We start from the raw sequence: 11,626 nt of genomic DNA, 5'->3' as shown, positions 1-11,626 counted from the left end.
AGAAATAGCGCAGTGAAGTACAAGAAGCAGACAGCTTTAAATCTAGTGCCTCCAAGTCAAAGGAATAAAGGGGACAGAGAAAGGAGGCTGTATAGAACTAGAGCCGCTGGAATTTATGCAGGTTTAAACTCTTCTGTGACCACTTCAATCACCAGAGCTCTTCAGAACACTTAATTTCAGTCAGTTCCTGACCTAGAAATGCCCTTCACTAGAAGAGGGTGGAAAAGGACAGGCAAGGTGGATAAATGAGTGCTTCAACCTAGAGCAGTAGGAAGACAAACGAATGATCCTATAAATTTCTCCAGTGCAATGAAGGCCCAGGCTTTCCTGCAGTCAGCTTCCAGGACAGGCGTGGCAGCAACAACAGACAGGTGTCAGAAATATTTGCCCCTGTTAGACAAATTTGAGGAGGGCTCTCCGCCTTGTTCTTTCTCTGTTTTGACTCTGTGGCGAACCCCATGGCTTGAGTTGGCATTGCCTCAAGGAACCTGCATTTTGTGCTGTCTGTACACAACTTACTGGGCTGCCGGGAGGCACCTGTGACAAACTGCGTATCGGGGAGCAACAACCACAGGGCTGGCTCCATAAGGGAGGAGGAGCCAGGAGCTGAGAGGGAGGCAAGACGAGGAGATAACCAAGTCCGGGGTCCAACCAGAAGGTTCAGTCAGAGGCAGCAGAAGATGGGGTCAGAGACAGGGATGGGACCGGGCACAACTGTGGCATCGCCGGGGCAGGGATGATGGCCCGGGCTGAGCTGGAACAGGGTCCCGGGCCATAGGCAGGGCTGGGGGCAGGCCCCAGGGAGGTTGGCTGGGTCAGTCTGGGCTAACAGTGCCCTCAGGGCCATAGCCCTGGGGTTCCCAGCCAGGAGTTCTTCCTCAAGGTAGGAATCCAACAACTTGTGTTTTAAACAGAGCAATGTTTTAGTCCATTAAGTATATAAGCAGACATCACTGCAGAGATTGGAACACCAAGTGCTGGAGCAGGGAGTCACGTTTTTCTTCTCTCAGGGTATTTGACACTCTTTTCTGTGTGCCTCACTTCTACTGCTTTGTAGGAGGTACCTCGTAGCCGTCGCATTAGTTAGATCATCCAGTCAGTCGTGCATTTGATCCTGCGTTACTGACATTCTTGTAGTTGAATGAGAACAGAAGAAAATACTATATGAGAAGCCAATTCTGATCACTATCATGATACTGATATAGTCGCTCCAGCTGTTAACTGAAAGACATTTTTGTGACCATAGAAGCCAAACAGTGAATAACTTATTCAGCTGTTGCTTTGGTGAAACTTGCAAGTGAAAGTGGAGCAAGACTCCAAGATCTAACCTATAGATGGTCACAGAGAAGCCTGGCATACATAAATCATAAGGGAAGCTTATAGCACTTGAGCACATTTGCTTCTTTTCTACATAAGTAACTCTATCTCTTTAGGGGTAACTGGGGTAAGAGACAGAAATATCTCAGATAATTGTACTGTCAGAACAGCAACTATATCCATCTTTGGGAAAACTTGCATACAAACTTCTGTGGAGCAGGGAAGCCTTTTAAAATCGACGCCTAGAGCAGGACCTCCTGGGAGGCACATGTGCTTTACATTATAGATTGAGCTGAAGCCAGGAATGTTGGGGTAAAGCAGGGTTCACAATCCAAATATTGCTACCTGGCTATAGGCATGAAGCACCACTTCTTATGGTATGAACAGAAACACCCAGCCTAGTAAAATTAGACTTAGCTAAACCTATCACCATACAACTTTGGGTCTTTAAGATTAAAATTGTTATCAGAAGCTTGCATCTGTCTCCATACCAGGACTTAAATTTGGATTGAGGTGCTCCAGTAGAGATTTATCAAAGTTGATATTTTAGGATTTTATCAAAGCTGTTTATATGTTCTGTGCTTTGCCTGCAAATCTGTGAAAAAGCACCTTGTGTCTGCCTATGACATTGCAATCATTTTAAATAATTCATGTAACTAGTATTTACATTTATGAAGAGAATGATATTCACTGCAAATAGAAAATTTTACATATGCCTCACACTGACATCTTTTATTTTCGCCAGAATAAATGACTCTATAACCACGTGAATCAATAGGGAATGGGACTCTGATTACATCTTAGATATTAATTACAAAACTTACTGTAAATGAATGATAATCTTATGAAATGATAAAAAATTGCACTGCATGGTAAAAGAAAAAATGTTATTACGAAAATGATTATGGGGTAAGCGGGCTGGGGCTTGGGAAAACCTCTACATCCGTGAAACCGCGTTTTTGCTCTTCGCCTCCAACCAGGGGAAACGGTTTTGCCAATAAACTGAACAAAACGCTCCCTCTTGTGGTATAAGGGTGGAAATAGGGCAGCAGATGGAGGCTGGGGGGCCGGGGTCGGCAGGGTTGGAAAGCCCTGAGCTGTTACCCCTCTGCGTTTGCTTTTGTTTTGCTGTGATAACAGCTGCGAGAAATTAGGTGTTTCTCTTGCTAGGCTGATTCTGGAGGAGGAGCACAGGTGAGATTTTTAACTTGGTGATACTTTTTTTTTTTTTTTTTTTTTTTTTTTTTTTTTTTCCTGTGCTTGTTGGTTATTTCTCTTCCTACAGAGTAAAAAGGAAAGGCCCCTGCTTCCCCGGAGTAGGTGCTCCTTATTGATACCAGTTTCTCCTGAGAAAAAAGACCAAAGAGTGATGAGACACAGAAATGGAGGTGCTGAGTGATAGGGATGGAGGGATGTCGGCAGGGTGGGAGAAGAAGAGGGGAGGTGACCTTAGTACTTCGGACTTGTCCCGCGATAATGCTGGGCTGAGAGCCGTGGCTTGTGGCTCTTTTGTCAGACCTAACATAATCACGGGGCAAAGAGTTCATCAGAAGAACAAACTGAATACAAATTAAAACCAAAACAAATCAGAAGTATTAAGGATTGGATTTGTTCCCTAATTGGGAAGATGGAAGTATGACAGCGGACGAGACCTGGAAGACTGACAGGGCTGAACGAAGCTGTGTGTGAAAGGCTGAAGCTGGAGGAAAAGGCCCTGAGATGGAGTAACCGGTGAGAGGTGACGAGGAGCTGGCTGAGGAGAGGGAGGTAGCTTGAGTGTTTGTCACAGGCAGAGTAAGTGTGGATTTCAGAAAATCAGCGAGCTCTTACGTTACACAGAAGGGCCTCGATGTACCTGTTTCCTGGACAGACCCAGTTCTCCATCTTTTCGCAGATGTCTCTCCAGTGCTTTTTCTTCTTCCTGATACCAACTTTGTCTTTCAATTCCTTTGACATATGAAGAAAAGGTGGGGATACTTTACATACCCTTAGTTATGGCAAAGGTGTTCAAAGGCTGCTTAGAATCCTAGTTTGGATAAATGTATCACATTTATCACATAAGACATCCAGATATGTATGATGTCTTGATGAAGCAAAGTAACTAAAGAAAGCGTTTGATGAAGTCTGAATTTAGGGAGCTGTTTGGAGATATATAATTTAACATGTAGGTATATTTAAAAGAACGCTAGCTGATAAACCCTGGTTATCATCTCTGCCCTCTATCTGGTGAAAACAGGAAAAGGATCAAAACCCCTCTTACACTGGTAGCAGTAATTACTATTTCCATGCCACTTTTGATTGTACAGGCTTTCCCAAGCAAATGACTCAGTACACACTCAGGAATTTTATTTTCTTCATATACTGGGAACCCTGTGTAACTTGTCTTTACCCCGTCGAGTCAGTGCTTGACTCCATCCAGGTGACCACTCACACCTAAGCTCACCTTCAAATACAGGACTAAACACTGGCCTTTTTCTTCACCTCTATTATATTATTTCACATTGGTTCTGTAGTGGTTGGGCAATTTTACAGGACAATCTTGACAGTCTAAATGTCACGGCCCACGGGCACTGTTAGCCTTAGACTGTCCCTGCCCAGCCTAACCTGGGGTTCCCCCGAGCACTGCCCGTGGGCCAGGACCCCACTTCAGCCCCTGACAGAGCTGTTTCGTGGGCGCACTGCTGTGCTCTGCCTCTCCTCTGCCTTAACGCCCTCGCTAAATTTTGGGCCCATCTGGCCTGTCCCTTCCATCCATACCCTTCCTCACAAAGACGCGTGGCTCCGAAATAAAACGGGGGAAGAGGGATTTCCCCCCCCCCCCCCCCCTTGACCTTGCGGCAGGCCACCGACGGGCAGGCGCCGGCGTTATTGCCCCCTCTCCAGGGATGCTCCCGGGAAAAGGAGCGGCTGCACCTCGGCTCACCCCCCGCGGCCCCGGGCGCTCGTTCCGCCTCTCCCCGCGGAGAGCCGCGCAGGCAGCGCGGGGGCGGGATGCTCCGCGGCGAGCAGCTTCCCCCCCGCCTCCCCCGAGAGCTGAGACGTGTCAGGGCGCTTCCCGCCCCACCTTTTTTTTTTTTTTTTTTTTTTTTTTTTTTTTTTCTCTTTCCCTCTCGATTACCCAATTTAACGGTAAATGCCGCTTGCCTCACCCGTGCGGTGCAGCCGCCCCCAGCAGCCCGTGACCGTGAGCGGGGAGATGTCGCGGGTGGAGCTGAGGCGGGGGGTCCCGCCTGCCCTCCCTCTCTCCCCCAACTGCGGCAGGGCGCAGCCAGCCCCGCACCGCGCCTGAGGAGGGGTGGGATGCTGCATTTGGGCAGGTGTGGCATGGCGAGCTGCTGCACCCCGCAGCTGCAAAGCGAGGGTTAAATCACCGGGAAGAAAACGGAGATAGGGAGAATTAAGGGGGGGGGGGGGGGGAGGAAAAAGCTGAAGCGAAGGCTGGCATGTGAAGGTTTGCACCAAAATATGGGGAATTGTCCCTGCAGTCGCCTGGGAAACCCGCTGTGCCCGTGCTCGCTCCCTCCTTCCACTCCCGGGGCTTTTGTGTGGCCGTGGGGGGGGGGACAACGGGGGGTCCCGCCACGCTGCCCGCCCGTCCCTGAGCCCCACGCCCCCCCCCCCCCCCCCCCCCAGGCTCTTCTCGGCCACGGGTGCGGTGCGTGAAAACAAAGAAACCCCCAATGCGTTTTATTGCCCCACGGTTTTCCTGCGTGGGAACGTATGGGAAGCGGGACTCCTCGCGTGGCGTGGCGTGGCGCACCGCGCCGCCACGCCACGTCCCTGCAGCAAAACGCCTTCGCAGCGCGCCTGCCCGCTCCGCACGCCCTGCGCCCTTTTCGCTCCGTCTCCATCGCAAATGCAAACCGGGATTCTCCTGCTCACGGGCCAGCTACGCCTCTGCCGCTCGGTCCTCGCCCCCACGTGAGTGGGCACCAGCCTCCACTGTCCCCGCTGGGAAGGGGGGTGCTGCCGCCTCTGAAGCCGTGGCGTGGCCGGGGCGCTCCCCTCCGCGCCCCTGCGCAGCAGCGTCCCCGAGGTTCCCTTCCCCGCGGGCCCGTTTCGCAGCCCTTGCCCGGCAGCGGGACCACGGGGGGCGGTCGCCCACTCGGGGAGCAGCGGGACCCTCCTCCCACCCGCCCTCGCCGGACCCTCGCAGCGCGGAACGGGCGCGGAGCGACGGGCGGGGCGCGCCCGGGGTGTGCCTGGAGACGGGGGTTTCAAAAAAAGGGAGGTGGGAAGGGTGCGGGCAGCGCCCTTGGTTGTGGCGTGGGGGGGTGTGGGGGTGTGGATTTGGGGCAGGGGGAGAACTAGCGGGATCCCAGACCTGAAGCCCCAGCGAGGCTCAGGCCGGCTCTTCAGCTGCCCGCGAGAGATCCGTTCTCCCGAGGAATGGCTTGCTTTCCTCCATATTTTTAATTTTTTTTTTTTTCCCCTTTTGTGTTTAACGGGCAGACCCTCTCCTGAAGCGTACCTAAAGCATAAACGCCGGGGATTTTCGTGCCTCTTCCGCCCGTGACGCCCCTCCCCGCGGGGGAGCGGGGGGTCCCGCACGCGTGGGCAGCCGGCCCGGCTCTCCCGCGCCGCCCGGGGCCACGGGGCACAACCGCCCCCGCGTGGGTTGCGGAGGGTGGCGGAGAGCCCCGCACCTCGGCGTGCGGCCCCACACCGCGCCCCCCTCTCCTCGGGGGGAGGAAGGCTGCCTTCTCCCTTCCCTCTCCCTGTCCCCTCCTCGCCGGGATCCTCCCTGAGATTTTTTTTTTTTTTTTTTTTGGTGGGTGGGGTGGGGTGTTGAGGTTGCAAGGTGCGTTTGAGGACCTCCGAGCGAGTCCTCCCGCAGCGCGCAAGGCTGGCATTTAAAACCCCGGTTTCCGTGCGCCCCCTAAGCGCCGCGCAGCGCATCTCCTGCCTGCGAGCTCGGGAAATAAATAAATAAGTGCGTGTGGCTTTTGAACTGCCCACAGACTGTCACAGAGAGGGGGGAGGGAGGGAAAGAGGGAGGGGGAGAGAGTGAGAAATGCAGAGGCAGCAGCCGCGGTAGCGGCGGCATTGCTCCAGCAGGCACTAGTCACTCCAGTCCCGGCGAGCGAGCAGGGGAGAGCCACAGCACTCGGACCAAGCCGAGCGGGCTCTGGGCTACCTGGGACTCTTTGTGACACCCCGGCACACAAATACACAGAGGGGGAGAGAGGAAAAACATAAAAAGGTAAGAAGCGGTATATCTGTCTTATACCATTTACATAGCAGACCCCGAGAGCTTCGCAATTTTTATCTTTTTTTTTTTTTTTTTAATTTTTTTTTTTTTTTATTTTTTCCTTCCCCCACCCCGTGGTGTCTCTCGGATGTGGGGAGAGGAGATGCGCGATTGAATCGGGAAGAGTGGGGAGAGCGAAGCCGGCTGGGAGCCGCCTGCCTGCCCGGGCACATTTTGGCAGTATCTCTGCGAGGAGCTCGGTTCCTCGAGAGGGGGGACAGGCTAGGAGAGGTTTCGAGGCACAGCGTGGCCCGAAGGCTCTTCCGTGGAATTTAAATGCCCGATCAGGCTCTCTTGGGGGAGGCTAGGGGTAGCGGTGGGTGTGGTGGGAGTAATAGTGGTTTATGCCCAATTTATTTTCGGTGCCTTGAGTCCGTTTCCAAACGGAGGCTGCTTAAGAAATAATATATATATATATATAAAATATACATTAAAAATGAGAGATTCCCCAACCTTCTCTGCGAAACGAAGCGCTGGGAGAAGAGCCCGCAGGAAGATGGCAGGGCGGGGGGCGGTGGTGGTGCAGGGCGGCGCCGGGGGGGCCGCGCCTTGTGCGGGGGCTCGTGGGGCCCGGTGGGGCGGGGGGGGGGGGTTGGAGGGGCGGCAGGGCGTGGGGGAGGAGGGGGGGGCGTGGGGGGGGGGGGGGGGGCGCCGCCCGGCGTCGCGTGCCCATTGTGGCTGGCAACAATGCGATTGTTCTCGGCGGAGCAGGGAAGGAGCGGGGCTGCCTCCGCGGTCACGCGTGCGGCCGCGGCGGTTTTGAGCCCCGCGCTCTCGGCGGGGCGTTACGCCCGTGGGTGGGGGGGGAAGGTGTCGGATGCCCGCGCCCTGCGCGGGGCAACGGCTCCCAACCCGCCGCCAAAAAAGGCAGGGGCCCCACTCGCGGCGCCCGCCTGAGCCCGTGTCGTGAATATTCATCGAATGCCGCCCCCCCTCTTCCCACAGACAACCCCCCCCCCCCCCCTCCGCTTTCCGTTTTTTCCCCCCACCAAAGCAACCCGCACCTCCCCACCACCTCCTTTTTCTTTCTCCCCCCGACCCGCCTCGCCGTGTCGCCTCTCCCCACGCACACGCGTGCTCGAAAACGCGGCTCCCGCGAGGACCTTCGCCCGTGCCTCAGCCGGGCGCGGCGGCTCACGCGGGGGAAGGGACACGCACACGGGACCCACCCTCCCGCCGCGCCGGGTGGGCGCCCCGCGGGCCGGGGGGGGGATGAATGAACCCCCCCCCCACGCCCCTCCCGCGCCTTTGTCTCTGCCCGGCGCATGCGCGGAGGCGGGGGCGGGGATGGGGCCGGCGGCGGAACAAAGGCACCGCGCAGCGCTGCGACCCCCCCCCCCCCCCACCTCCCCCTCACCCCCCCCCCCCCCCCCCGCGGAAAGGTAAATCGGGGTGTCCCAGGGGCACGCCGACCCCTTTCAGTCCCCGCACTGCGCCTGGTTTGGCTTTGGCAGCCGGTACCGTGCGCCACGGCCAAGAGGACCCCCCCCACCCCCCCCCCCCCCCGTGCACACCCTGAGCTCGCCGAGACAGAATCTGACATTTTTGAAGGGGAAAAGGAAGGCGGTGCTGCACACACACCCCCCCCCCCCCCCCCATCCGCCTGCAGCAGGTTTCGGGCGGCGGAAGGCAAGCGGTTGTGGGGTGCCCCCAGGGCTCCCCCCCCCCCCCCCGGGCTCCAACACCCCCACCCCCTCCGCAAAACCGCCTTGGGGGAGCGGCGCGGAAAAGGGGGAGCAGGAGGTGGGGGGGGGGGGGGGGGAGTGTCTTCTAGAGCGGGTCGGGTGCGGTGGGTCCGTCTGTGGGTCCTTTTGGTCCAAGAGGGCGAAGATGGTGCGACGTGCGTGGCGCAGCCCGGCGGCCCGTGGAACGGCCACGCCGCGGGGAGGTGCTGGCTGCCCCGCTCCGTCTAGGGGGGGGGGGGGGGGAGACACTCGTGTTCTGCGTGTCCGGGCGGTTTCCTGAAGCGTGTCCTTCTGCCGAGGGGAAGCAATCTCTCTAGACGAAGATTTCGTGTGTGTGTGTGTGTGTGTGTGTGTTAGTGCGACATCTTGAAATCTCTTTTGTTCGAATTGTTGCATCTCGATGCTGGCATCGGTTCTTGTTCCTCCGCCGCCCCTTCCCCTTCCCAGCAGATGCTCTTGTCCAAAATTAAGATACATGCTTCTCTTTAGGGTGAGCCAGCTTAAGCCTGTTGGAAATGGGTAATTTGGGAAGCTCACGACTGTTAGCTTCCGAACAGAGACAACTGGTGTATTTGTCGAGCTGGAGTTAAAGATTGCAAAAGGATATTGCAAGTGGGCTGCTCAACAGAGGGTGGCAGTGGGGTTTATTGCTTCCCCTCCAGGATGATGAACATTCACTGAAGAGCTTACACCCCAAGGCCCCTCTCATGGTGATGACTTGGTATTTCCAGTGTTTTCAATTAAGGACCCTTTTGAAAGAGCGCTGCCATCAGAGCCCTAAAATCTGTCTTCTTGTCCCCTCTCTGCTTGCCAGGCACCACCTAGACGGGTGGCCAGGCTTCAACCACTGAGTTTTTTTTGTTTTTTTTTTTTCCCAGTGTAGCTGTTGGCCATGAATCACGGGGGCAGTGGGAGCGTGGGGTGGGAGTGCCGCGCCGGGGGAAGATGCGGCATCTGCTGCTACTGCTGTCTCCAGTGGCCATAGCTTGACCTGCACAATCCTCTTGTATTCAGGGTGTTTCTGAGATTTTGGAGCAGAGCCTCCAAGCTTTAGGGAGGGAGGGAAGAAGTAAAGGCATGACCAAAGGTTTGTGCACTTGCTGTCTCTACTCGTTGTCTCGCAGAATTTCATATGAGGGAGAAGCTTTGCTTTGCGATCTTCCTACCTACTGGATTTTATGCAGTGAGTATTTTCTTTTTGTCTGGATGTTTTAGTTTTGCTGCAGAGCGCCAGCTCTGGTCTATGGATGGAATAAACCCAAAGCGTTGGGGAATTGATGGTGGCTCTGACTATTCTTGTATGCTTCATGTATGAAATAGCTGATTGTGTAATTCAGGAAAATTGTACGTAGCTGCCAAAAAGCAATCATGCAGCAGGTTTTTTTTCTGTTGATACGAACCTCTGAGCATATCATACCCAGTTAAAATAAAATCAACATCAAAAGGTAAACCTGGCAAAAGTACTGTTCCAGTTATTGCATGATCAGGTGCTTTTTTTTGCTGTTGTTCTTCTTCTTCTTTATTATTTTCCCCCATTTTTTTTTTCCATGATTTATTGCATTTGAAATGCAACACCCACTGAAGCAACCCGGTGATAAAAGATTTATTTCAGAAAGTGGCATACCATTGGTGCATCACCTTTCCCTGACATTATAGAGTGTGCACACTTCATAATTTCAGAACCATCTCTAGAGCTGTCTCTGGTTCTTAAGTATTTCCGTGTTTTGATCTTTCAGCATTATTTCTCTGGAATAAATTGTGTTTTCCAAGTGAAGCATCATGTGTTTGTGCTGCGTTCCACTGGTAGCTTTGCCCTGTGCAGTGAACCATGAAGTCCTTCAGCAGAGCTCCCTGTGCACAGGACAGCTTCTGTCTGAACAATGCTGAATTCTTCCCTTGTGCAGGCATCTGCTCGTGCCCTGATAGGATACACCGAGGGGCAGAAGCTAGTTGCAGGGCAGAAACAGGCCTTCCCATGAAATCTTGGGAGGTTTCTGTGCGGCTACATTTTCAGGTTTTCAGTTACCATTGAGCTACTAATTATTTGAAAAGTTGATATTGAAAGCTGATTTTGCATTAATTTTGAAAACAAGAATTTCATATTTATTTTTTTTTTTCTCCATCTGCAAGAAGAGGATGCTACATTTTTCTGTACACGTTTGTGTGCCAATCCCAGGTCTTGATTTAGGTCCATAGGTATAAATGGAGTGTCCTTGGGTGCAATGTAAATTTAATGACTAAAATCTGAGATCTTCAAGTAAGAAAATGATGCTATTCAAATATAATGAAGAGTTATCAACCACTATTAAAGGCCCTACATTCCTTTCTACAAGGATAGTAAAGGCAGGCCATTTTGAAGAACTGTGCAGAAGCATTGAGACAGCCTCATGATTAAAGAAAGCAAGCTCAGGAGGAGCTTGGGTTGTTTCTTCTGTGTCAATCAGGAATGACAAGAATGAGTTAACAACTAGAGAAATCAAAGAAATTCCTGAAAGCATTAGAGAGTTGAAAATAGAAACCATATGCACCATAACAGAGGTTTCATACATTAGAGGAAATGCTTTCAAGATTTAAAAAAATGCAGGGGGAAGGAGGGGGGAAACACCTTGTGCATAATGGAAGGGACTTTAAAGTCTTCTCTACAGCATCTTGCATCTTCCAGCTGTCTTTCTTAAAAGTGTGGTACCAGCTAAGCTTCTTCCTTCAAGATGGAGAAATGCGGTTAATATAAAAATGTAGCTGTTGGTTATTTGATATGAAAATTCCTAAGTTTAAAATAGAAACTGATTGATAGCAACATGATTCCTCAAACATGAAAGATTCCTGACTTGACAGAATCTGAAAATAAAGTCCTTTGACTTTCTTCAGCACACCAATAAATGTAAAGAGATCCTGATTTGTAACACATGTGGAATGGTCAGGCTTTGCCTGGGAGCAAGATGTGTAGTAATTCCCTCTTAAGTACGGTTAATGGAATTTAACTCTGAGGAAACAGTTTTATTAATAAAAACCTTCTGTCTCAGGATATAAATCAGAGGCCGATCTCTTTTGATGTGTTTGCTATTGTGTTCTGCAGAATAGAAATTAAGTAGTCTGTATAGTTGATCTGTCTTGTGGGGACTGCCAACTATCTCACCAGTGCTGTAGTGTTGGGAAAGCCACATGCTTTTTAGTCACATGTTTCATAGTTTAGATTTTAGCCTGGTAAGTAGTGCCACATATGATTATGATCTGCTGATCCAGGGATTATTATTTTATTTTATTTATTTTATTTTATTTTATTTTATTTATTTTATTTTATTATTTTATTTTATTTTATTTTATTTTATTTTATTTTATTTATTTATTTTATTTTATTTATTTTATTTTATCT

The 11,626-nt window shown here is 52.1% G+C and overlaps 1 protein-coding gene across 3 annotated transcripts in view; it reads left to right on the top strand.

The window, feature by feature from the left end:
• Positions 1-5,130: 5,130 nt before the first annotated feature.
• The window catches only part of BASP1 (brain abundant membrane attached signal protein 1), a 54,120-nt gene continuing 47,624 nt past the window's right edge, over positions 5,131-11,626 (top strand). Inside the window, exon 1 of one of the 3 annotated variants that reach the window (XM_042806773.1) lies at positions 5,131-5,238. Coding sequence is in view for 1 of the 3 variants with exons in the window: in XM_032991966.2 (XP_032847857.2) it covers positions 9,386-9,436 (51 nt within the window). In the remaining 2 variants the exon portion in view is untranslated. Of the gene's footprint in view, positions 5,239-6,362; positions 6,521-9,322; positions 9,437-11,626 lie in introns of those variants that run through there. The other 2 variants (XM_032991967.2, XM_032991966.2) reach the window with 2 other exon arrangements.

This window comes from Tyto alba, unplaced genomic scaffold, assembly GCF_018691265.1.
Source record: "Tyto alba isolate M040663 unplaced genomic scaffold, T.alba_DEE_v4.0 Super-Scaffold_48, whole genome shotgun sequence".
NCBI classification, from domain to species: Eukaryota; Metazoa; Chordata; class Aves; order Strigiformes; family Tytonidae; genus Tyto; species Tyto alba.
The sequence above is the reverse complement of the archived record's forward strand: the minus strand, read 5'-3'. Positions and strand labels throughout refer to the sequence as shown.